The sequence below is a fragment of the Neofelis nebulosa genome, chromosome 8 (assembly GCF_028018385.1).
Source record: "Neofelis nebulosa isolate mNeoNeb1 chromosome 8, mNeoNeb1.pri, whole genome shotgun sequence".
Classification (NCBI taxonomy): domain Eukaryota; kingdom Metazoa; phylum Chordata; class Mammalia; order Carnivora; family Felidae; genus Neofelis; species Neofelis nebulosa.
Genome location: NC_080789.1, coordinates 86571526 through 86599073, shown reverse-complemented (window position 1 = coordinate 86599073; position 27548 = coordinate 86571526). Strand labels below are relative to the sequence as shown.

Sequence of the window (27548 nt, the reverse complement as noted above, 5' to 3'; positions counted from 1 at the left end):
GGCAGCCCATCCAGTTCATGTGGTATTTCCTACCCAATATTTAAAAGACTGAACAGTCCAGAAATCATTAAAAATGTAGTTCTCCAGACGGATTCTAACCTTTTATATCTTTTCTTATCCAGTGGTAATTTTTCAAAGTGTCACATAATAAAATGAGCAATATGATAAATGTGTGTATGTGTGTGCAGACGTAATACATAATATTATGCAGGGATTTGCTGTACAACTTGTTAAGCTAAACAAACTGGTAGCTACAACAACGATCTTTTTTGAGGTCAGTGTATGGTGCAATCCTATATGGGTTTGCAAGCTCTCACCTACTGCATAGCCAAAGATCAGAGGTAACCAGAGGTTCTAAATATCTGTTGGCTATAAGAACTATCAGGAGAGTGTGAATATGTGAGCACAGATAGAAAAGGCTTAGCCTATTGCGGGCATAACAGAGCTATGTTTTTTAAAAAACAAGGAATATAAGAAAATTTTTTTCAAAGTTACAGCTTTAAATGCTCATTGTTAGCACACACCTTACATAAGACTACCACCACACTTTCATAATCGCTACCTATAGAGTAATTTCACATTCATATCTCTTATTTGTACCCCAAATTAACTTGCCCTGTATAAATTTGACAGGGTTCCTATTATAATGACCACACAATGAGAAAGAGTTGCAGTTCAGAGGTAAAGCAGTTTGCCCAGGTTTGAAAACTAGTTTAAGCGATGAACCTATCTAGATCAGTTCTTTTGCTCTGAGTACAATGTTCTTCTCTTTGTAATTTTTTTAGTAGTTTAAAATTTGGTTATGCCTCTGCTCACTATGTCCTGGACCTAATAAAAGCAACTATCTGGTATTTAATGTATCTTAAATTTGTAATGAGGTTCCACCACGGGTACCTATGGTATTTTGACACCTTTAATTGCCTGAATTTTCTCCATTTTAAGTGGTACTACACCCCTGCAATAGAAAGATTTTTCAATATTGAGGAAAAAAAAAGCGTATTCTCTGCAGCAGGAGCTACCTTCGTAAGAGAAGAAACACACTGATTCACATTTTCAGTGTGGGCATACATTGTCTTAGAAACTGAAAAGACAAAATTGTAATATAGGTGAGTAGTGGCCTACTACACTGACTTTGTCAAATTCCGAGAGGTTATGCTGAAAGACTGTAAGGTATTCATTCACTATCTGAAATAGGAGAGACGTATTAGAAAATCCATTAAGTAGTCTTTTGTGAAATATGGTCCTTTTTAACACATGAAATCTGTATAAGCTGAAATTTTAAGACTCATAACAGATTTATTCCCTCTAAAATGTACTTCTAAAACAGAAGTTCAATAAATATTTATTGAATAGATGAAGTGAGTTAATTCACATTTTCTAAATATGTCTCTGACTTTAAAAGGCTCACATTATTAAAGAAAGACATGTAAAAAGTAAGTGCAGTAATATGTAACAGGCCCTATGACACAAGCACATACAAATACAAGAAGAATATAAAGGAGGAGGGGTCAATTCTTTCTGTGAGAGGTCAGCATGGAAGTACTTAGTTGATAAATACCGTTAAGCAAAAGAATTCAGCTTATATCATGGAGCCCTAACATAAAGCTCTGCAAATCATTCTCCCCAACAGGCATAAACACTCTTAGAAAATGTTCAAATATCAAAGCATAATTATAAAAAAAAATAATGTACTGCAAACAAGCAGTAAAGTGTTGTGCAGAAAGCTTTTATAGAGGCTATGTAAGTATTAATATACTAACACACGAATTTTCTCAGTGAATTTAAAGAAGCTCTACATTAGCACTGCTCAATAGAAATATAAAGCAAGTCACAGGTAATAAAAAGGAAATAAAATAAATTTTAATAAAATATTGTACTTAGTTCACTATATCCAAAAGATTACATTGTTAACATACTACCAATATACAAAACACTCATGAGATAATTTACATTCTTTTTCATAATAAGTCTTCAAAATCCAATGTGTATTTTATACTCACAGCACATCTCAATTCAGACTACACACACTAAGTGCTCAACAGCCACATGCGACCAGTGTCTACCACACTTAGCAGTGCAGCTAGTTGTAGGTCATACCTTTAAAATTCTTCCCAGCTTAACAACTTTGCTAGAAAGCTGTAAGTCGGAAGCAGGAATACAGATCACTGTCCCAGACAACCAACCAAAATTTGATAGTGTGTATAAAATCAAATAATAAAAACCACAATAATAATGTTGTTATCTAAATACTTTCCTTTTGCAGAAGTATTTCATTATCAGAGACTCGTAAAGACAAACAGATTCATTCTAACTCAAACACTTCTTTCTTTCAATTCAGACCCTGGCTGTAAGGCGTCCTCAGAGAAGGAGGCCCTGTGAAACCTACTGCAAACCTGGTATAAAAGACTGATTACAGAAGTGACTGGTAGGAAAATTCTCAAAAAGAAGCAAAAAGTGAAAAATGGTGTATCTTTCACATTTTTACCATAGATAAGCAATCTTTCTTTTCACTAAAAATGAACATTTAAACCATTTAACTGTTCAGCAATATTTATCAAGAGGCTACTAGGAGGAACTGTCTGGGCCTCAGGAATACAGCCCCGAGGGGGCCTCATTTTACTAGGAGTAACAAGCAATTAATAGAATCAAAAACCTACTTCTTTGTGTTTATACATACACACACAGAGATAAAAGAAATAAAAAACAGTAAAACACAAAAAGGGGTTAGGGTTAGGGAGTATCAAAAACTGATGGGAGAGGGGCGCCTGGGTGGCTCAGTCGGTTGAGCGTCCGACTTCAGCTCAGGTCACGATCTCACAGACCGTGGGTTCGAGCCCCGCGTCGGGCTCTGAGCTGATGGCTCAGAGCCTGGAGCCTGCTTCCGATTCTGTGTCTCCCTCTCTCTCTGCCCCTCCCCCGTTCATGCTCTGTCTCTCTCTGTCTCAAAAATAAATAAACGTTAAAAAAAAATTAAAAAAAAAAAATTGATGGGAGAGTATAATTTTCAAATCAAGCAGAGTCATCTCCCTAAAAGGAGACATTTGAACATGAATGCAAAAGGAGGTGAAAAGAACGAGTATTGAGGAGAGCGAAATTCAACAGTGAAAAAAAAAAAAAAATGTCCAAAATAAGACAACTCAAAAAATATATTAACTCCTAAACAAGAACTTATTCACAATGTAAATTTATTTTACTTACCGGAGGATTAATTTCATATAATTCTTTATTCTTAGCAATTGTGTCATTTATCTTCTTTTGCATATGAGATATGTGCTGTTCGTAGGAGCCATCATTAGGAGTCTTCCCAGCAATCTGAATACCACCGGGCGTTGGTAAAGCAGCTAAATACACACCTGTGGCCGACTTGTAAAAATAATGGAGAAATAATAAGAAAAAATATCTAAAGAATAACAGTCCTTAAATTAGGAAAGTTGCCTTTGCCTTTCCAGCAAAAAGATCATTAGCATCAATGCATGCATTTGGACATGTTGAAAGAGCACAGAAACATAACTGGCAACAGGAATTGGTTGCTTTTGGTGTGAAACCTGGGTAGGTGGGGACAGCAGTGAAAGAAGGATTTACTTTTCACTGCACTTTAAAATTTTTACTTTATGATTGTAAAAAATAAGTTGCATTGAAAAACCAGTTTAGAAAAAAAAGATTAAAAATTGTTAAAAATAAATTTTTTTCATAAGTGAGTAAATAATTTACCTTTAAAGTGGCAAAAATAAAAGGGAAACTTTTGTAAAGCAAGTGAAGAAACTGAACTTCAGAAAGGACAGGAAACATACTCAAGATCACACTATCGATAAATTTGGAGAAGACACGTGAATATATTTCTCACTCTAAACCCCAAGAACTTTTCATGATACCACCCTACCTCCATAATTACCAAGAAATAAAATTTTACTTAATACAGATTTCTTTTAAATATTTAATTGACTGACTATTAATTCCTGACCCTGTAACAATACTACATGCCATCAGTACTAGAAAACTACTAGGGGAAATACAAAACATGATGTGTACACATACACACACACACATATACACACCTATGTGCATTTACAATTAAATATGCTTATATAAGCAAAGCAAAAATATGTAAGTATGAACGTCAAATTGTTAACACTGAAGGAGTGGAATGCAGACAAGAGAAGACATTTCTCTTAAGTCTGGATATTTGTGCATTTTAAACTGTGTGCGTTATCAGTCTTTTTAATCAATTGCCAATTTCGTGAAAGTCCATCCTAAAAACGGTATGATACTCTATGATGATGCCTGTGCAGTAGATGAGACTGATCCTCAGAAGCTCTCTCTCCTATTTTGCTCATTAGTGTCCATGACTATGTCTATGACCCAGTCTCTGATGTTCATCCTGCCACATGAAGCCCTAGCACACTATCTCTAGCACATTCTTAACTGTGCTCGTGAATGAGACAACAGTTCAGAGTGGTTGAGAACAGACTCTGGAATAAGACAGGCCTACATTTGAAATCCGGTTCCAGTACATGCAACCATACCACTTTGGACAAGTCTCAATCTATCATGGCATCCGTTTTCTCCTCTTATAAAGATAATATTGCATTCCTTCTGGGGTACCACAGTGCCAGAAACCCAGCAGGCATCAGACATCATCAGAGAGTCATTCAGAGATCAACTATCAAGGAAGCTACTCTTGGGACCTTGAGATTTATTTATTTTTTAAAAATTTTTTTTTCAACGTTTTTTATTTATTTTTGGGACAGAGAGAGACAGAGCATGAACGGGGGAGGGGCAGAGAGAGAGAGGGAGACACAGAATTGGAAACAGGCTCCAGGCTCCGAGCCATCAGTCCAGAGCCTGACGCGGGGCTCGAACTCACGGACCGCGAGATCGTGACCTGGCTGAAGTCGGACGCTTAACCGACTGCGCCACCCAGGCGCCCCGGGACCTTGAGATTTAAATGCACAGGCTAAACCACAACAGAAAGATCAAAATCTCAAACAGTTATAATGAGTGTCACCAGTGGTCAAGAAGGAAAAGATTGGCAAGAAAGAAAGATTGCAGGCAAGCACTGAAAAATTACACCAGCACCACAAGCTAGTTTCCTGGGGCACAACTATCGGAAGTGTTTGATACGGTTGGCACAGTGTTTTTAAATCTTTGAATCTAAATCAAGCTTAGTTCCCACAGATACCCACCAATAACTAGTACTGTGTTCAGGCCAAATTATACATTTGTAATTGCTAAGCATGTGAGTTTTTAGACAAATGAATTATAATGAACACTCTTCCCAAGTTGATCTAGATCTCAAATATTTTAATATAAATCAGATTACTTTCATTAATCATTATAAATTTCTCTTGTCAAAAATCATGATTACCTGATTAGTTTATCATCATTGCACAATTATTCCCTACATACAAAAATTTACATAATTGTAAATGTATGAACAGGAAATAAGTTAGCATTTTATCTGCAAGTGCATACTGAGAAAAAACACAAGTTCTATAAATTTCCTGAAATGTTTATGCATGTCAGAAAGATGGCAGAGAATTCCAATTTGAAAAGTGCCAGTATCACAAACATTCTAGCTAGCAAAGTGTCTAAAGTATAACAGGACTTCTATAAATACTGTTAATCAGTTTCTATCTGATCAATATATATTTTGCAGGCATCCAGTTCTCTGGGTCTCAGACTACTTATAAAGACAACTCTTACTTTCCCCACAGACAACTTTCTAGTCAGAACACACTTTGTAAGAAGCCTAGGTGAACATAAAGCTGAGACAAAGAGCTTTCCACCACCTCACAATTTATTAGCACTTAAGAAACACATTCTTTATTGCATATTCTACTGCTGACCGCAGGTGCACATTCAGTATGAAACTTTATTCTCTGTCCAGCAGTAAGCAAGCAGTAAGCAGTGTTTCATATGTATTGCTTTATTTTCTCCATACAACTAAAGATTGTGGTCCTCCCCCTCAGAAGTGATTTTGTCCCCTAAAGGACATCTGGTAATGTCTGGAAACATTTCTGGTTGTCACACTGAAGGGAAGCTATTAGCAACTACTGAGTAGAGGCCAGAAAGGCTGCTGACCACCCTAAAATGAACAAGACAGCCCCCTACAACCAAGAGTCTTCCAGTCCCAAATGTTAACAGTGCAGAGAAGAAACCCTGTTAGCAATACTAATATTTAGCATAAAAAAATAACATATTTTGCACAAAAAATAATAAAGTCCAGAACAGTGACAACCAACTTAACTAAACAAGCCACACATGATAATTTTTAGAAACTTGACTATTGACATTATGGTCAGAATAGAAAAATACAATAATATAAATAAATTTTACCTCATAATTTTATTAATTTAATTTTAAATAATAATTCATAAATAAATGTGAAAATAATATATTTTAAAACTTATCACAAGATTTTTCACTTCTTATAATGTCCCCAACCCTTAAAGGTCTTAATGCCCATTTCTCTAGATAAGTCTTTTTAAAAGACTTAGAATTGCACAAAACAGATTCTACTACAACTATAGAAATTATGAAACAAAATCAAAACTTCTAAACTTACCGCTAAGCCCATCAACATATTTTCACCCACTGTGATCTGAATTCTCAGTCCAAATAAAGCATTCATTCCTTTCAGTTTTAGTTTATTCATTAGCTGAGTATGTACTTCATATTCCATAAATGGCAACAGATTACTGATAGCCGTGGCATTTGCTTCTGCCTGTGCTTTCTTTTTTAAACGACATAACCTGTTAAGGAAAATAATTTAGTCACTGGAGAGTATTCTTGGTACCATCTTAAAAAATGTCCAATTTTTAAAACTTTCTATAAGTGTGCTTAATAAAACATTGACTTGTGTCAAATGGGGTTTATTAAGTTATATCAGTAATCTTTTCTGCCACTTTTCTCAATGTGTACACTTTTGCTAAAAGTCCTATTTTAATAAAAGATAAAGAAAAATCTCAAAATCTCTAGAAACGGAAAAAGTATTGACCAAAATCACTAGAGAATATAATTTAAAATCTTAGGTTTTATAACTCCATGTGATCATACAATGAATGGATAGCAAAGGAAAGAAGTTAATTTACTCATTAAAAGAACACAAAACTTGGGGCCTGGGTGGCTCAGCTGGTTAAGCATCTGACTTGATTTCAGCTCAGGTCATATCTCTTGGTTCGTGGGATGGTGCCCCATGTTGTGCTCTTCACTGACAGTGTAGAATCTGCCTGGGATTTTTTTCTCTGCTCTTCCCTCACTCATGCTCTCGCTCTCAAAATAAATAAATTAAAAAAAAAACAAAAAAAAAAAAAACACAAAACTTACCTGAGTATCTACAATGTGCCAGGCACTATTCTAAGTGGTGAGTACTCATCAACAAACAAAAGAGTCCCTTTTCTCATGGTTATACTCCAGGGGAGGGGGGTGGAAATAAGGAAACAAGATAACCTAGGATTATGTTTAAGAATCAGATGTCTGGGGCACCTGGGTGGCTTAGTCAGTTGAGCATCTGACTTCGGCTCAGGTCACGATCTTGCGGTCCGTGAGTTCAAGCCCCGCGTCGGGCTCTGTGCTGACTGCTCAGAGCCTGGAGCCTGTTTCAGATTCTGTGTCTCCCTCTCTCTCTGACCCTCCCCCGTTCATGCTCGGTCTCTCTCTGTCTCAAAAATAAATAAACGTTAAAAAAAAAAAATTTAAAAGAATCAGATGTCTGGGGTAGCTCCTGGGTAGCTCAGTCCATTAAGCATCCCTCTTGATTTCAGCTCAGATCATGATCTAAAGGGCGTGGGATCAAGTCCTGCATAGGGTTCTGTGCTGATAGCACAGAGCCTGCTTGGGATTCTATCTCTGCCCCTCCCCTGCTAGCATGCACTCTCTATCTCTGAAAAATAAATAAACTTAAAACAAAAAAATCAGGTTTCTGAAGAAAATGGACTAGGTGAAGCGAGTGGCAATAACTAGAGAGAAGGCCTCACAAGAGAGATGATACCTGAGCTGGGATCTTAAAGACAAGATGGAACCAAGAGCGTTGGAAAAAGGCAAATATGGAATGGAGCTGGCATATCAGAAGAGCCAAAAAGAGACTACTACACTGAAGTGAAATGAGCAAGGGTGAGAATCGTATGGATGAAGGTGCTGGTAAGCAGGGGCATGATCATGTTAGGGGCTTGTGGGTCATGGTAAGGAGTTTGATTTTATTCTACCAGCAACGACAAACTCCAGGTAGGTTTTAAGTAGTAATATGATCCAATTTATGTTTTAGGATATCATTTACATTGCTACACAGAAAATGGAATAAGGATAACAGAATTGATGAGGGGATAGCAGACAAAAAGCAATTTAGGTGACAATGAGAGCTGAGACTAAAAAGGTAGCAGTAAAGATGAAGGAAAAGATCCCAAAACTGGCAAACCAGGCTGTTTACACCAGTAGTTATCAAACTTCATCTTGAGAGCTCATTAAAAAACAATTACTAGTCCCCATGCCCAGAGTTTCTGATTCAATAGGTCTGGAGTGACGCCGAGAATCTGCATTTCTATAAGGTCTCTCAAGCATCATGATGCTATTGGTTGGTCTGGGGACCACATTCTGAAAACTGCTGATGGGCACTATTCCTTCCTACCTAAAACAAACACAAAAAGCTGGATAAATTATGTATTTTTACAAATCGTCTTAAAAGCTGGGGTGCCTGGGTAGCTCAGTCAGTTAAGCATCTGACTCTTAGTTTTGGCTCAGGTCATGATCTCATGGTTCATGGGTTCCAGCACCATGTTGGGCTTCACACTGACAGTGCAGGGCCTGCTTGGGATTCTCTCTCCCTCTCTCTCTGCCCCTCACATTCTTGTGCTCTCTCTCACTCTCTCTCAGAATAAATAAACTTTGAAAAACAATCTTCTTAAAAGCATCACAGGACCAGGGCAAGGGGTAGTGGGGTGTATAAACATAGGGAAATGGCATGAAGAAATTCTTCTGTGATGATGGAACACAGTTTGTGCCTTCACTATGGTGGTGGTTACACAAATCTGTTTGTGGGATAAAGTTGCACAGAACTATACATGTACACACAAATACATAAATGAATGCAAATTTAAAAAAGTAAAAACTGAGTAAGGTCTGTAGTATAGTTAGCAGTATTATACCAATGTTAATTTCCTACTGATACTCTACTATGGCTGTATAAGATGTCACCAATGAGGGAATCTGTCACCAATACAAATGGTATTATTCGTACCATTTTTGCAACTTCCAGTGAGCCTATCACAGTCTAAGGAAATGAAACACAATAAATAATAAAGAACAGAAATAAGAGAATACAAAAATATTTCAGATATTAAAATTATCAGTTAAACAGTCATAGGCTGTAACATAATAAATTTGAAAAAGAACAAAATAAAACTTCTAGAAATAAAAATAGATATCAAATATTTAAAGCCCCAATTATTGGACTTACTACAATATTAGAGACAGTTGAAGAGAGAATCAAAGAACTGAAAGATAAGAAAGTATTCAAGATATGACATAAACAAAAATAGAAAATTTAAGAAAGTAAGTAACATACATAAAAGAAGCAGTGAGAAAGTCTAACATTTTTAATTATAGTATCAAGAAGAGAGATGAAACATGGGACAATATCTAAACATTTTCTAAAACACATGAAAGAATCTACAGATTCAAGAAGCCCAATATATAGCAATAAGAATAAAAAATTCCATACTTAACATTTCATAGGGAAATTGCAAAAAACCAAAAATACATAGAATAGCTCACACATAGCCTGGGGTTGAAGGGCAGCTACCTTCAAAGGAATAAAAGTTAATCTAATAGGTTATTTCTCAACAGTAGTAATGAAAATCTGGAAGGCAATGGAAGGGTATCTTCAATGTGCTGCAAGAAAATAAATGGCAGCCCAAAATATCTTTTAAAGATAAGTAAATATTTTCAGACAAGCAAAACTAGTTCACCAAAATAAATGGTCTAAAGTCTATACCTCAAGCAAAAGAAAAACAATCCCAAATGGAAGGTCTAAGATGTAAGAGGAAATTGAGCAAAAAAAGCAAAAGTAAACGTATCAGAAATACAGGCATGCCTGGGTGGCTCAGTCAGTTAAGTCTCTGGCTCTTGATTTTGGCTCAGGTCATGGTCTTGCCTTATGTGAGACTGAGCCCCACGTCAGGCTCTGTGCTGACAGTGCAGAGCCTGCTTGGGATTCTCTCTCTCTCCCCCTTACTCAAGATAAATAAATAAACTTAAAAATAAAAACTAAAGGGGCGCCAGGGTGGCTCAGTCAGTTGAGCGACCGACTTCGGCTCAGGTCTTGATCTCTCACAACAAGGTTGAGTGACCGACTTCGGCTCAGGTCTTGATCTCACAGTTCATGGGTTCGAGTCCCATGTCAGGCTCCATGCTTACAGCTCAGAGCCTGGAGCCTGCTTCAGATTCTGTGTTTCCCTCTCTCTCTGCCCCTCCCCCACTCATGCTCTGTCTCTCTGTGTCTCTCAAAAATAAATAAAACATTAAAAAAAATTAAAAATAAACAAAAATTAAAATATATATACATTCAAAAATAAAATTCAACATGACTCTGTAAAATAGCTTTGATGCAGGGAGGTTAGGAAAGAGGACAGTGTCAAAGAATACCATATTTGGCATAAAAAGTGGGCAGAGCAAGGTATCATTCATTAAAATAAAGAAGGCTGGGGCGCCTGGGTGGCGCAGTCGGTTAAGCGGCCGACTTCAGCCAGGTCACGATCTCGCGGTCCGTGAGTTCGAGCCCCGCGTCAGGCTCTGGGCTGATGGCTCGGAGCCTGGAGCCTGTTTCCGATTCTGTGTCTCCCTCTCTCTCTGCCCCTCCCCCGTTCATGCTCTGTCTCTCTCTGTCCCAAAAATAAATAAAAAACGTTGAAAAAAAATTAAAAAAAAAAATAAAATAAAGAAGGCTAACATGAAAGAAGTGGAGAAAGCCAGCAGTTCAATATGGAACAAGTATGAGTTGCCTACAAGACATCAAAATAGGGTGTGAAAGTATATGGGTCTGAGGCTCAGAAAAAAGTTCTGGACTAGAGTTACAAATCTGGGAGTCACAGACATATAGAAAGCACATCTGTAGGAGCTGATGAATTCAACCTGGAAGAGAGCTTTGAGAAGAGAGTCCAGACCCGTGGCCCTTCAAGGACCACTGAGGTCCTGAATCAACAAGGACACTGAGGATTATACATAAGGTAGGAAAAAGCAGGGGTGGGGGGCGGGGCACTATGAAGTCAAAGGAGTATCAGGAGAAGATGATCAACTGTGTGACTACTACTATTGCTGAGATGTCAAGTAAGAGGAAGAGAGAAAAGCATTTCAATGGATTTGGTAGCCTGGCAGTTGTCAGTGACCTAGACAGTTATCACTGCTTCCTATATGCCAACCACAATTTAGCATTTCCTACTCCAGTACATTTTAAAAGGAACTGTTAAGAGCTAAATTAAGTAGTAAAAGAAACAATACATAGCATTGTTCTTTAAAAGAAAAAAGATAAATTTCTAAAATGTATAACATATTCAATGTCCTTAAAGCAGAGTCATGTGCCTAGCCTGAAACAAATTAATTAATAATCTTCATAATAACAGATATTTGTATAGAATTGAAATGTTTAAAATTGGTTTTGCATTTAAACTTATTTGAGTTTTATAAAATGGGTACTCTTCCTCCCAATATTCCATGTGACTAAATACAAGGTCCAGATAGTACTGCCCAGCCTGCCAGGTAGGAAACAGTACAGCAGACATCTGAAATAGATCTATTTGACTTCATACCTCATACTTTCTCAGGGACCCCAAATATTGTTTACACAAATATACCTTGCTTGAATAAGACAACCTTTTCCAATAACTGTTGCATCTGTTGGGAGGTCAATAGTTGTAAAGAGAACATCAGGAACTTTCTGTTTCCTGCAGTTATAGCAGTATGTGAGATGAGCTGGAAATGGCATATTCAGTTCGTCATATGGTATGTGGCAAAATCCACAACCTACAGGCAAATTTTCTTCTAGCCTATATGAATACATCAAGATAAAAAATGAAGCATTCTTAAAAAGTCTATGCATTTTTTCAAAAGCATATGTTATACATATAGTACCAATGTATAAACTATATAACTTCTACCACTATGAGAGTTATGACAGCCCCACTATGACTATTAAGAATTAAAAATGACCATGAAATCAAAACCATACACTTTTGTATGAGAAAAGACTTATACAAGTAGCCATTGAATTGCATCAATTCATACGTTTGAGAATGTCCCACCTGACAAAAACCACTATTATTCCAAAGCTAGTTCATAAAAACAAATGGTTAGATAATAAGGGTGACATTTTCCTACTGTTTGACAAATATAACACAAATATAATCACCAAATATAATCACAAATATAATCGTGGGTTTGAGCCCCTCGTCAGGCTCTGTGCGGACAGCTCAGAGCCTGGAGCCTCCCTCAGATTCAGTGTCTCCCTCTCTGCCTCTCCCCCTCTCCCCCACTCGTCTCGGTCTCTCAAAAATAAAATAAACATTAAAATTTTTTTTAATTTAAAAAGTCAAAAATAGGCATAATCTAACATTTCTAATTTCCAATGACTTAAGAATTTGTCAGAATTAAACATTTCTGAGAAACCGAAACACCTGTGTTTCACAAACAACATAAACCACAAGTAAACACACAACCTTCTCAATCAGTAAAATGTTTGCTGTAGTAATGCTTATGAATTCACTTCAGAATGGTATTTTTTTCACTCATCAAATCTGAGGAAATTAGGGAAACAGAAATGGAAGAAGAAAGCTCCATGGAGAACTCCAGACATTCACACAGCCACACCTCTAGAGCTGTGGAAAGATATGGGTTCTCAATTCATTCCAATCAAAAGTGACCTGTTAGAAGCTGAAACTTGGCAAGCGGACACATTAAAAAAGAGAAAAGAAACTCATACTGTATCTACTAGGAGTCAGGCTTCCTGCAGATTCCTTGTATACATTACTGCACTGAATTTCCAAAATAACCTAAATCAAATTACTCCCATACATTAATTATTCTTGTGTTGGGATGGCATTCTGGTATAAGCAACAGGGAAATCAGATGCTAAGTAGAGCTGTGTGATCTTATACAAGTTATTCAATTTCTCAGAGCCTCCTCTATATAACCAGAATGATAGTATCTACCCAGAAAGGCTTTTTTTTTTTTTTTTTGAAGACTAAGCAGGAAAACATAGATAAACACCCCCCCCCCCCCCACCACACACACACAATATAATAAAAAGCAAAGAGCAACAAAAACTAGTTCTTGGCCTGAAACCAACCTGAGATACTAAGTGACTTGTTTGGTCACACAAAATACAAGGCAGAAGACCTCAGATTTTAATGTTGGTTGGTTTGAACCAAAGCCCATGTGTCACAAAGGGGCACAAAAGATTGAACACTGGGGTAATTTTTAACTAAACACCTTACAGAAATTCAAACATAAATGATGCAATATCATAGGCATAAAAACAGAACTATTTAAATTCATGGAAGCATTTAAAATATGAAATATACAGAAGGGATTATCTCAATACTGAGTTTATAGGGAATGTTTTCTTCCTTCTACTCTCCCATACTTTCCAAATTTTCTCTGGTAAGCATAAATAATTTTATAGCAAGAAAAAAGACATTTTCCTCTTTTATAGATAGGGATGGTATCTGTATCACTAGATTGGCATATAAGAGAATTCACTGTATCCATCCAACCCACAATACCAAAATAATCAAGCTGCATGGGAAAGGCCATTTTTAAATCAGGCTTCTATCTACTCAATAATGAAATCCACTGACGTGAGAGAACTATATTGCAGCACTGGGACAACTCAAAATAGAACACTCTGACTTTTAATATACTTTAAAATGTTCCACCTTCTTTTTCCTATTTATGCTGACTTTTAATGCTCTGTAATATATTACAGTCAAAATACCTTTTTAATATAAACGAAAGAAGAAACCGACTAAGGTCTTCTATGTGCCTACCTGAGCTAGAATAACTTTGTTATACAGAGACTTGCAAATTTATACTAAATTTGATCACATATAGATTTTTTTGCTGTCTTCCTTAATACTGGGGGGAGGCGGGGGAGGGGGAGGGAAGCAAATATGCATACAGGGAAGTAAGGGGTAATTAAAATTTATATTATTCAGGTACTCTGGTACCAAACTAATAGTTTTCTGTATATATATATATATTTGATAATTTCATCTGTTTATGGAAAGTATTTTTGACATTTATGGAAGCTGACAGATTAAGAGATTAATAACTAAATAAACTAAAAAGTAATTTATTTTACCTAATAATTTCACTTTTACTTTCTCTTTCATACACATTAAAGTTATATTTCACTTTTTAGGAAACTTTTATATATAATTTTGTTACAATACAGTGTTTCAATTGTTCTGTAAATTATGAATTTTCTTTATGCAAATTGTTTCATGACCTTTTTCTGTTTCAGAGGTAGACAAGGGGGAAAGGAAAGGAAGAGAAAAATCAAAGGAAATTACTTCTATACTATAACAAACAAAAAATATACACTTGAAATTCTTTCACTGATAGTTACACATGTAACTTACCAAGATACTAGAAAAATTATAACAATGTGTGTCATATAGTGCAGAACTCAATACTTCTCTGTTGCTATAGGTTACACACAAAGCAGTGAAGTGCCTGGTCCTCATTTCTATATTAAGCCACTCTCATACAGAAGAACTATCCCAGCTCTAAAGTTACAAAAGTTAACCTCTCCCTTCTTTGCCATCATAGAAAATAAGCCAGGCTGCCATGACAACCTCTGTTCCAAACAGCCCTCCACGGTGCCATCCTGCAGAAATCTAGGGTTCAGTACAGCTGCCGTGCCGGATGCAGATAAAATACAGACCTCTTCACTATAAAAGAAAAAAACATAAAACAGTTAACATCTTCAGCCAATCTAACTTTGAAAAATGTTAAATATCAAAGTGATTACAGGGTGACAATTTAAATTCAAGTTAGACTCCACAAATATTAATGATATCATAAGATTATCTCCTATCCTAGGATAAAAAATAAAAATAATGTTATTAAAATGAAGAAGGTGGGGTGCCTGGGTGGCTCAGTCAGTTAAGCGTCCGACTTCAGCTCAGGGCATGATCTCACCATTTGTGAGTTCAAGCCCCATATCAGGCTCTGTGCTGACAACTCAGACCCTGGAGCCTGCTTCGGATTCTGCGTCTCCCTCTCTCTCTGTCTCTCCCCTGCTTGTGCTTTCTCTCTCTCTCTCTCTCTCAAAAATAAATAACCATTAAAAAAAATTTATTTTAATAAAGTAAATAAATAAAATGAAAAGGGTAAGAATTCTTTATACTTAAAAAATTGTAAAAGATAAAGCACAATATTAATGACAATAAATTCCTTTAAAATATGGTAAACCTGATAAAGACTGAATATCTCAAAGTAGTAACAAATTATTTTGCGGAATTCAGCAATAAACCATTAAACTGTATTAAAATACTCTTTAAATGCATACTAAACCTCATTAAAATCATTTTAAAAGTGTAACTATGTAATTATCCATATCCCTATAGCTTAAAGTTAATAATCAAAAGGTATCTGAAACAAATAATACCCAAAATATACTAAATGGAGCTTAAACTACATCATTATATGTATGACAGAAACCTCACTTTCAAAAGAATTATTTGGAATTCTTTATTACATATCACCTAATTTTAAATAATCCACAAAATTATTGAATGAGATCATACAAAGCAAAAGAGAAAAGTTGCAGTCTAGGGACAAAATGTTGGAAACAGTGTAAGTGGACCAGAAGTCTGAAAGGACATGAAAGAAATGGTCACTTGATCTGTAACTGAGTAGAGAGAGACCAGGCTCAAAATGTTTAAGTGGGCACTGAGAATGTCAAGGAAGAAGGTGGAACCCCTGATGTGCTGAATTAAGGAGCTCTAAGAGCAGAAGTACATTTCAAAGAGTTTATCCAATAATAGTACATAGGATGGATCAGAACCAAAAAAATTAGTAAAGATGGGATTTAAACACAAGATTTTTTGAGGTCTGGAGGGAAAAAAGAAGCTTGTATCAGGTGAATTCAAACTTCTACGTAAATCAATTTGACTCATTTCTGTACACTCCCGCATCTATCTGTGACCTATTTCCTGCCGCACTGAATGTACACCTCTGGCCTTCTCTGCATGCTACTCTACTAGCCTTAAACACTCCCTTCATGCCTCCTTTCTTCATTTATATAATTCATACTCATCCCCTGAGATTTAGTTTAAGCTTCAGTTACTTCATTAACCCTTTCTTCCAATCTTACTTCTAAACTCCAACCCTCTGGGCCCCAGAGCACCCTGGGATATCTCTGCCATACAATGTGTTCTACTTGTCATAATTCTCCAGTAAAATGTGAATCCAATAACAAAAACTATGTCTTTTAAAACCATAACCCTATGACCTGGGAGCATATGACACTAAATCTATGAATGAGCTAAGATTATCTACTGGGGAGTAAGGCAGGATAAGCATACAAAGTTATTAGTTTAACAAGTATAGAATCGCTACAATGGAGACAGAAAGGTGCAAGAATACCACACATGATCCACAGAGGAAAAGAAAGGGCCCTCAGAAGATGAAACAGCATGGCTCTCCACATATACCAGAGTCTAATCATTTTTCTGTAAAAATAATGACCACCACAAGCACAAGAGAATTACCCATGTAATAGTTGACAGTAAGGATTAACCAAGAATAGGAGGTGGAGGTGCGTGGATGGCTCAGTTGGTTAAGTGTTTGACTCGGTTTTGGCTCAGGTCAAGATCTTGTGGTTGGTGAGATCGAGCCCCACATGGGGCTCTGCGCTGACAGTGTGGAGCCTGCTTAGGAATTTCTCTCCTTTTCTCTCTGCCCCTCCCTCTCCTCTCTCTCTTGAAAAATAAACAAATAAACATTAAGAGAAAGAAAAAAAAAAGAATAGAAGGTGGGCAGCAAAAGGTCAAACAGTTTCTAGATGATATCTATTATAAACTTCTCAAGGGGTTGAAAGCAGGGTTCATTGATGGCAGTCAGCAAGTCAAATCAGAGCCCAACTAAGAAACTGGGGAAAATCTTGGTTAAGATAAAAGCCAAAACAAACCAGGTATAAATGTGCAAATGAGATAAGTGAAAAATATTAAGTTGTGATCCAAGAGTGAAATTTTATAGTTTCAAATTTTTAAAGGGGAACCATTTTGAGCAATAATGAAGCCTAAAATACAGTTGAAAGCTGAGGGATAGAGGAGGACATGAGAATAAGAAGGTACAAAGTCAGGTTGTTAGAAGGGAGGTAATCATGTTCAACTGGAGGAGACAGCAGAGAATTAAGAAAGGCAGAAGAATGTTTTGGAGGTAGAAAAGTCTGAACTGTGGAATGGCATGGACTTTAAAGTAAGAGAGGTTGTTCAGATGAAAAGTAGGAGAAAAAGAAATGGAGAACTAGGAGTATGGAAGTCTCTTCCTAACTCGGCAGAGTTAGGAAGGATGATGTGTTGGCAGAAGAAAATTAAGTTGCAGTTAGGTAAAATGAGTTTACAGACAAACTTTAAAGACACATTAGATCAAGGTTTCCAAATATCCCAGTAGAAAGAGTTAGTGGCGTCACAAACTGGAGTAAAGTAGGCCTAGAATTAAGACTTGCTATGTGCCAGTATCAATTCTGATTTAATTCGTCAGTAACCTTAACTGATAGATGGTTATAATTTCCATTTCAATGTATAAACTGAGGCTCAGAGGAATAGTTATTTTCTCAAAGTTTCACAGCAATTAAGTGGCAAAAATGGCATATGGACCTCAGTCTGATGTACTCCCAAGTCCACGCTCCTGGATCACTCCATAATTCTTCTTTTCTCTATATTTGCATAAAGCTTTTAACCTTTTAGATGACAATCCGTAAATTACAGCATCTAGAAAATCAAGTTATTATCATTTACCAGATGCTAGTTGATTCACTGTAGCCCACTACAGCATGACAGCCTAATGCTTTAGCATGTGATTTTATTTCTTGTCTGATTTCTGCCCACCACGCATCTCGAGTTTCTGGTTCATCTGAAAGATAAATTTTATATCAGTTCACTACTCAATAGCACATTGTTTATATGAGAAAGAAATGTTTAAAATAAACATGTTCTGGAAGGCAAAGACACACTAGTCTATAACAGATTTTAAAACTAACTTCACATGTTTAAAATGTTATTTCTCAAAATGCTTATTAACATTTTAATTTAATGCTACTTCTCACAAAATTTAACACTTTTAAACTTGATTGCTGGAAAATAAACCAACTAGTTCTATTTGCTTTATTACTTTAGGGGACATCTATAGGAATATATTTTATTAGATCCAACTTCAAATGTAGACCCAGAGTTTCCAGACTCTAATCCTAAACTGAGGATATTCTATGTCTCACTCACCTCGCTCAGTGAACATTGTGAGTCATATCCAGACATTTAATTTAAATTCTGATTTCATTTCCTGGTACCTATTTTTTATAACCCACTATATTCTAGGTTCTTTCCAAGGCAAAGATTTGTCAATGTTAAAAAAGAGAAAGCCATCTGTAGCCATCCTTGGGGGTCCTAAAGCAAAGTAACAAGAAATGAAGGGACCAGCCAATTTAAAATAAAGAGAGCAAATATGTTGAATTTAATACAAGTAATTGGGTTAATGTAAATAAGGACAAATTTCAGGCAGTACACTGTAACTCCATGTATGGTTCTGTAAGTAAGAAAATGCCTTAGAATCATAGCATTGCATTTGTTTTTTGTTTTTTTTTTTAACACAGAGGAATCCGGTATTGTTTGTAATGGAGCATTATAAATGGAGCATCTGGCACACATTCTTCCTAATCACTTGCATTTAGCTGCAAACTACTGGTGAACAGCAGCTGCAAATAATAGTAACATTTTATGTGCAAAGATGTTAATAACAGAAACAGTCTATAATGGGCATATCCTAATTTGTTTCTTTGTGTGGCCAATTCCATTTGGGAACAATTTGGTATAGAAAAAACTTTAACTCTAAATAGGATGCTAAACTCTCTTTGTAAATTTTCCACATAAAAGGCACTTATTAAAACTGAAAATCAACCAATCCAAAAACTTCCTTTTTTGAATTTCAGTATATATCCAGTTTTCAAAATATGTTTTTTTTTTAAATAAGTAGAATAAGTAGAATTATACTCACTAGTAAAATACTGAAGACAGCAAAGTAAAGAAAGGTTAAAGGCTTGTTATAGCAGACATTTCTATGATGTAATTTTGTTTCCTCCACAGGGAGGAGATCAACAAAAGGGAGAAATGAGATAAATGTCATAACTACAAATGATGCCAGCCAGTTCTTGTATTAAAGTTTTGGATCCAAGACAGAGCTACCCTAAAACTTTCCTTCAGGAAAAAAAAAAAAAGAAAAAAAAAAAAAGAGAAAGAAAGAAAGAAAGAGAAAAAGAAAGAGAAAAAGAAAGAAAGAAAGAAAGAAAGAAAGAAAGAAAGAAAGAAAGAAAGAAAGAAAGAAAGAAAGAAGAAAGAAATGCAGACTCCAGGGAACTGAGGAAAAAGATCCAAGTATGAGATAAAATAAAGAAGAGAAATAGAAAAGACTACAACAATATGGTGTTAGCAATCAATATTGTGAATTAAGAAATGTGTACGACAATTAGGTGGCCCTATTTTGCACATACACTATTATGTTAAAGAATTTCTTCATATTCCCCCTGTAATGTAGACATTAACAGCACAAATACATTTTCAAATCCTTTTTTTTTTCTTTTTTTAAGACATACATGTTTCCAGGCCAATTTGGGCATCTATTTAACATCGTTTCCTAATAAGGGCATTTTTATCGTAAGACAAACTCCTGTTCATGTAGTTGCTCAGACTATCAAATTATTTATGATTCTTTGAAAACAGGTATCACAAAAAATAACAAATATAACTCAGTTTAGAAAGTAACTATTTTCCCTGAAAAACATTGTAAAATAAAGATTAATTTTTCTTTAAAAACCCTAGTAGAACCCACTATTTACTTTTTAAATCTTTCTGGAAGTTTAAATATTATTTGCTAAGGCAAATAATTGTATACTATGTTTTTATAAAAACAGATTTTTCTCACATTAGACTTGCCTACATCTGTGCCACAAGTAATACATGGTAGCTTTTCTGTTTTAAAATGAATTTTATAGAAAGTAATCCATAACACTGTTTTTTAAATTAGGAAAAAAAAAAAAAAAAAAAAAGGAGGAAACTACTTATTTTCAGTTCAGGATATATTTATTTAGAAATGGCCAGCATGTCTAAATGGAAAAGTGTGTAATAATAATCACTATGAAATACATGTAACCACATAGATTACAAAGTTCATTTACATCAAACTTACCTTGGTGTAACACATAAAATAATCAGATAATTAAACCAAACGCTATGAAAGAATAAGTGGCTGATTTAAAAAAAAATCAACACAACAAAGGGCTGACTGCAGCGCAAGTGGAGCATTCATGTTCCTCTGACGAGGTCACAAGCAGCCTTTATTCTGACACATGAGCCACACAACTGCACATGGGGATGCCATTGGTGTATTTAATAAAGTATTTACAAGTTTAATAGAAGCTAAAGAGTTACACAACATGGGAGCTAAGGAAGCAAATGGCATATGTCCACACTCCAAAGAATTTGTTAAATTTTGTTTTTGGCTTAAGCAAAAGCTCAGAGAACAAAGGGTTTTGCAAAGCAGATTCAGCAGACAGGAGCCAGAAACAGTGGATATTTTGGCGCATGCTTGGATCAGGTGACAGTACAGACTGAAAACTATGGCAGCTCACTGAAATGGTTACAGAAAGTAATGGCCCTAGAGTCTAGGTGGAAGCAAGGCAAGCATACAGTAGGGAGCACTTAATCACAAACTAGGAACTGAATCAACAATAATTATCTACAACTGTAAGCAAGAAGCCAAAGGATGAATTTTTTGGCTATTAAATTTAGGGGTTATTTAATTAAAATTAAGAATCTATTTAATATCAAAAAAATTAAATTTATCTTCAAAGTCTACATTATATTTATATCAGAGATGAGCCAAAGAATATTCACTTAGTAATTATGACTCAGCCTTACTTATTATATCTGTAAATTCAGAAATATACTATTTAATCCCATAATGGGATTTTTTCAAGCTTAAGTAACTGCTAACTGCATTCTTATAGGAAATACATTGGTTGAATTTGAATTGTGTTATTCACTCTCCAAAAGTCAAAACTGAGGATCTATCATACTCATATAAAAGGCAAAATAAAGAATCTGGCTTAAAAATTTATGGCAACTCTACATACCACTCGTGAAACTAGATACAATTTAGTCATTTGAAGCATATACAGCTGAGATGTGAAGGTCACAATTAAAAAACATTTCAGAGATGTCAAGAAAAAAAATCTTCACTTTAAATACCATGCTCCTCCAAATAATCTATAGAACTATTTATAATTATAAAAAGATCTCACTTTAGAGGATATTAAAATTTATGTACTATATAAATTATATTTCATACGATGTTGTATTTGTCTTCTATGGGTCAAAACTCTTCATAGATAATATCACAAATCTTTTAATATATCCTTTTATTTATAGGCATGCACTGTGCTCTAGATCAATACCTCACTGAAGCTTCTTTTAGAGGTACTGTCTGCACATTTGGGTTGACATCACAATTAATTTTTTTTTTTTACTGTTACTTTTCTAGAGCATGGACATAGCTTGATATCTTGCCATCTTTTTAACATTTTATCTTACTTCTGAAGTACAGGTAAAACTGGTAAAGATTCGTAAAATGATAATAATAGCTTATATCTCAGAAAGTAAAGAAGTGAACAACTCAATATAATATGCCTTTATAAAACTTAGTCCCTTTGAGATTTTAGGCAATCACACACTTGCAACTAAGAAAAACTGACTACCTAAAGTGTTCAATTTAATTCTATTTTTACATAGCTCTGGAAGAGAATAATTCTGCCCTTGAGAATCTTTTAATCTGATTGAGAGAAAAGAAAATGGACAATTATTCAATCTAATTTTTAAATAAACGAGAGGAGATAAAGTGTTAGGTGGGCTCAAATAAACATCTTTAATACAACAATAATCTATCTTGTTAATGGAAGCATTAAAAAGCCACATTCTTAAACACCTTAAAGTAATATTCCAACACAAAACAACTCATTGAAGAACATAAATTTCCCTAATGAAATAGAAATTAGAGAGTTCAGGTTCAAGTGTGTATACCACCTCAAACTAGGTGGGGATTCAGTACCAACCTAGGAAGAACAGTCCCATCATACAGTAAGTGATGTGCAAATTCAGAGCAGACATCAAGCTGCAGTAATTTGGGATCTTAGGATGGTAGCTGGGATATAATCCGCGTTAGATCAAACTTGAGTCTTCACTATTCATAAAATAAGTCAGACATATAGCTACTCCTTATCTGTGAGATTTCCCTCTTTATACATGGAGAGAAGATTACATATAACATTTACATACTATATTATAATATTGTAATTAACATCCAGTTATATTAGACATATAAAGAGTAAAATTTCAAAATTAAGGAAATTACATGTCTGACTTTTTCTTACAGATAATAAAGAATGGAGAGTAATTGGTATCCAGTTACATTATATGCAGACAGAAAAATTTGTATTACATTTACATGTTGCATTACATATAAAGAGAAGTTCACACATTATACATGCTATATTTACAAAGCCTTCTTGAACTCTATGTATCTACTTCCTAAAACCCTCATTAAAATACTTAAAACCAAAGTCGGCTTAACTACTTTAGGCTTAGTTTTGCACATCTGTTTGTACCTCTCAGATGGAGTAAAAAATAACTACTGAGATCACCAGTAGAATTCAAGTTCCAAGAAAGCCTATCTCCATTTAACTCCTCTTCCTCCTCCTCTACACACACACACACACACACACACACACACACACACACACACACACGCATGCACGCACAGCAAAACAGTGCAAGAAATAGCCTAGATTGGCTGTGCAAACAGGGTGTCTGCCCGGCTGAACGATCGTGTTCCCAATATCCAACATCATGTTCAAGACATGGTAGGCACACCACAAACATCCATGAATAAAAAATTTTTACTTACAACTGAAAAAAAAATTAGATTATCAGATTGATATATTCTATAAATATTTCCCTACACATTGGTTGACTCACATTTTGAATATGTTTAAAGCATATAAAATATGTTTAAAGTAATAATTACACTTCTTTTTCTTGGTTTTGATTATCATCGCCCCCGAAGTAAACTAAATATTCTAAACAATTACAATTCAGATAAGTAACAAAAAGAGTAACATTTTCTAAATTCAGACCACTAATCTAAAGCTTTCCTTAGCACTAGCAAAAGTTCATTTATTATAAGATTGAGAAAATCTTAACTATAATACGTTCAAAAATCTACAATCTAAAATAATAAAATAGTGGTGCCCATGTGGCTCAGTCGATTGAGCATCGGACTCTTGATTTCGGCTCAGGTCATGATCACACGGTTCATGAGTTTGAGTCCGTCATGAGGCTCCACACTGCCAGCGCGGAGCCTGCTTTGGATTCTCTCTCCTTCTCTCTCGGTCCCTCCCCTGCTCACTCTGTCTCTCTCTCAAAATAAATAAACTTAAAATTTTTTTTTAAATAATAAAACTTTTAAAATATTCTCAAAAACAAAAGTTATCTAGTTTTAAACAAACTGTTTTACTAACTCAGTACTTGAAACATTCACTCTTGGGGCGCCTGGGTGGCTCAGTCGGTTGGGCGTCCGACTTCGGCTCAGGTCATGATCTCATGGTTCGTGGGTTCGAGCCCCAAGCTGGGCTCTGTGCTGACAGCTCAGAGCCTGGAGCCTGCTTCGGATTCTGTGTCTCCCTCTCTCTCTGACCCTCCCCTGTTCATGCTCTGTCTCTCTCTGTCTCAAAAATAAATAAACATTAAAAAAAAAAAAATTAAAAAAAAAAAAAGAAACATTCACTCTTAAAAATATTGTCTAAGTTTGGAAGCTCTTTCAAACTAGTACTTTTCAAACCACATTATATATCTATTTTATATTTCCTCTTGTTGCTTCCCGATAAAATATCTAAGCTCACATGCATCCTATATAAAAAAAGAATAACAAATTTTCATCAACTACACTGAGGCTATTGCTAATTAAAAATTATATCCGTACGCTATCCAGAAATACTTTCAGTGGTAAACTCAGAAGAGAGAAAAAAGAGATCATAGGCATTGAAAGACAATGAGCTAAGACTTTTAAAATCTACTCTGAAAATATTTTTTATAACTCAGCTTTCAAACAGACTTGGGTTTCCAAAAGATAGGACACAAACGCTCGCTGGGGCTTTAGACTTGTAGCTGTGTAGGATAATCCTAATCTCTTTCTCTCAGCTCAAAGTTGCCAAGAGACAATTTCACTTGCCACATTTTACTAATGACCAAGTCCTGCTGATTTTACATTTAAAATATTTACAAATTTATGGTTAAGAGTGTAAGCCCTCAAGCCAGAGTAGTTAGGTTCATGCTGTAGCCCAACAACTACCTATTTTACTTTGGGAAAACTATTGTTTCATTTTGCTCATCCACAAAATAGGAAAAATGTCTACCTCAGAGCTGTGTTTTGAGAACTGAATGACCTACTACCATAAAGCACTTAGAAGAGTGCCGGGCACACAGTAAGTGCTCTATAAACTTTAGCTCTCCTATCACCACCAAATCCTAGGTCACTCATCTGGCCAGAAATACTACAGTCAACTAACTAGCCTCCCTATCTCTAGTCCTGCTGCCTTTAAATCCATTCTCCATGCTATAATCAATGATCTAATACAAATGTAACCATTGTATACCCTGTCTTATTCCTATGCCGGCCCTGTTCCTGGCATGTCACAATACAAGATTTGCACATGGTGTCTCCTCCTTCCTAGCAGCAAGATTCATCTTGTCTTTCTCAAAGTCTGTTACCAAGCCAGAAACATAAGAAGGAAGATAAGAAAAGGTAATACTGTAATTTTAAAATAAATTCTCAGATAATTGAAGTTTTTTTTTTTTCCTTCTTCCTGCTCCATAAAAATATTTTCTATCACTGTAGTTAACACAACCTAGGACAGCAAAGCAGTAGAAAAAAGGACACACACAAAAAAGCTGAACTAACCAAGACATTCTGTATTCAATGTCAAACAATAGTATGAAGTAACTATGTAAATATCAAACAAGTAATGGCTAGGATATTGTTTTGTAACACAGTGCTAAAGTTTCAGAACTACATTAAAAGGATGTAACAACATACCTCCAAATACACTGTCTGAAGTATAAATGTTAATCTCTTATACATCCTTCAAACTGAGCTCAAAAATTATATCTCCAAGCTTCCCTGCCACATAGTTAATTTATGCTGTCCTCTTTAGTTCTGTACCTTGTATCACACCACACCACACCACACCATACCACACACCCACACACACCACACCACACAGTAAACCATTAACATGTTTTTCTAATCTCCCAGAATATGACCTTTTTGTGAAAACAGGGTTACTGGCATCTTTGCACACCTATCATCTAGCAAACTGGCACAAAATAAACTCTAATAAATGCTTGCATATCATATTTCATGAGATACTATTGTATGATTAAAAATGTTTTCCTATATCTTTCCACATTTTAATGTTTCTGGAATAAGAATATCTAATAGTTAATATATTTAACATGGTAGTATTTCCTTCTCTTTCCTCTTGGGAAGCTATCATTAATTGATGATACCTTATATAATAAATGGTGTCGGAGAATCCAAGAAATACAATATTGATGAATAATTTCTCACATTAATAAAAATTATATCAACAATTATTTTTTTTTTACTGATGTGGCCAATTATTGATTTTCTACAGTAATATAGGATAATAATGGCTAAATATTCCCTAATTACAGAGAAGAATACATAAATGATTTGAATACATTTATCATATTTTTGTTCAGAATTTTATTATTTTTCCTAAACTAATATGAAAATCAGTCTGACTTCTGAGTATGTTCCACTACCATAAAGATTCTAATATCTTAGTCAAAAGCACAGAACTATGAGAACATTAAACTGAAAGTGTCATCTTTTATCTTTTTTTTTTTTTTAAGATTTTAAAATAATCTCTGCACCAAATGGGGGCTCAAACTCACAACCCCAAGATCAAGAGTCACATGCTCTACTGACTGAACCAGGTGTCCCTTATGTTCTTTTAATATTTCTGTAATTCATATCCATCTTTTTTTCATACATTTACTACCTGACTTTATTTTAAATGATGGCAAGATATACTCTTTCCTCAACCGTGTTTCTCCTTGCCAAATTCTGTAATTCTGCTCACAGGCAACAAAGTATTAGACCTATAAGATTTAACTGCTTTTCTACTTTCCAAGACTGTTCTATCATCTAACACACATCTCACTCTAAACATGTTTGGCCTGACAAATTTTAAGCTCCTTAAATTATTAATGATCACTCTGTTCCCAATGTCCTTTCCCTACATAATTAGGCTTTTTCTCTTCCTATTCACTACTCTGCCTAATTTTTAAAAATATATTATGTTTATTAAATGAATCCAGCAGGGTATTTTTCCCACTAAAAACCAAGTATAACATATTCCATTCAAAATTATTATTTTAATTTTAATCAGTGTGATAATATACTGGCAAAAACTTGGACAGGAAATAGAGGTAATTTCCCTGACGACTTACCAATTGATAATCCACAAAGATTGGACCTTATCAGATTGTTTACTAGACTGAACTTAGGTAAATCTGCATGATTAACATGAGTTACTTCAGAGTTGAACATGTGTTACTTACATCAGAACTTACATCCTGGACTCCTAAGAACAAAAAAGTTTACAATATTGAAAAGATTATGGGATATTATCTAAAATGTGAGCCTCTTAGTGTTTTTGTTTCTCTATAAATAGATATACTTTCTGACACAAAGAACTGGTAAAATTCTTTAGGCAAAATACCAGCTTCTGATACTGAATCAAAATGGTTCCATTATTTAATTCCACAAGTAACATAAAAATTTAGATATTTATATTAAGAGAATATGCTTTTATCAAAAAGAAAAATTGGCTTTGACTCTAAACCACATCATCAGCTGTAAGGTTATCTTAGTTTCTGTAAAAGCTACAAACTATATCCACAAGTAAAATTACTTAAAAAGAAAATTATATTCTCACATGGAAGGGGAAGGAAGGGAGCTCATGAAAGCTGTTCATCCCCCCAAAATCTCTTACTTGCCAAATTCTGAAACACTTCTAGAATTATAAAAAAAAATGGTAATAGTTGTACTTTCATAGTATTTATGGAATACTAAATATATTCAAACCTAAATAAAGTTTAAACATACTTTAAGTTTATCAAGTCTAGCCATTTAATACTAAT

At 35.1% G+C, this 27548-nt stretch overlaps 1 protein-coding gene across 25 annotated transcripts in view; it reads right to left on the bottom strand.

The window, feature by feature from the left end:
* Positions 1-27548, bottom strand: part of C2CD5 (C2 calcium dependent domain containing 5) — a 101465-nt gene that overhangs the window by 23043 nt on the left and 50874 nt on the right. For all 25 annotated transcript variants that reach the window (XM_058743387.1, XM_058743391.1, XM_058743389.1 and 22 more), the window contains 5 exons: positions 18015-18129; positions 14844-14939; positions 11844-12035; positions 6566-6752; positions 3199-3363 (listed from right to left, as the gene is read on the bottom strand). In XM_058743387.1, coding sequence (XP_058599370.1) covers positions 3199-3363; positions 6566-6752; positions 11844-12035; positions 14844-14939; positions 18015-18129 — 755 coding nt within the window. The remainder of the gene's footprint in view (positions 1-3198; positions 3364-6565; positions 6753-11843; positions 12036-14843; positions 14940-18014; positions 18130-27548) is intronic.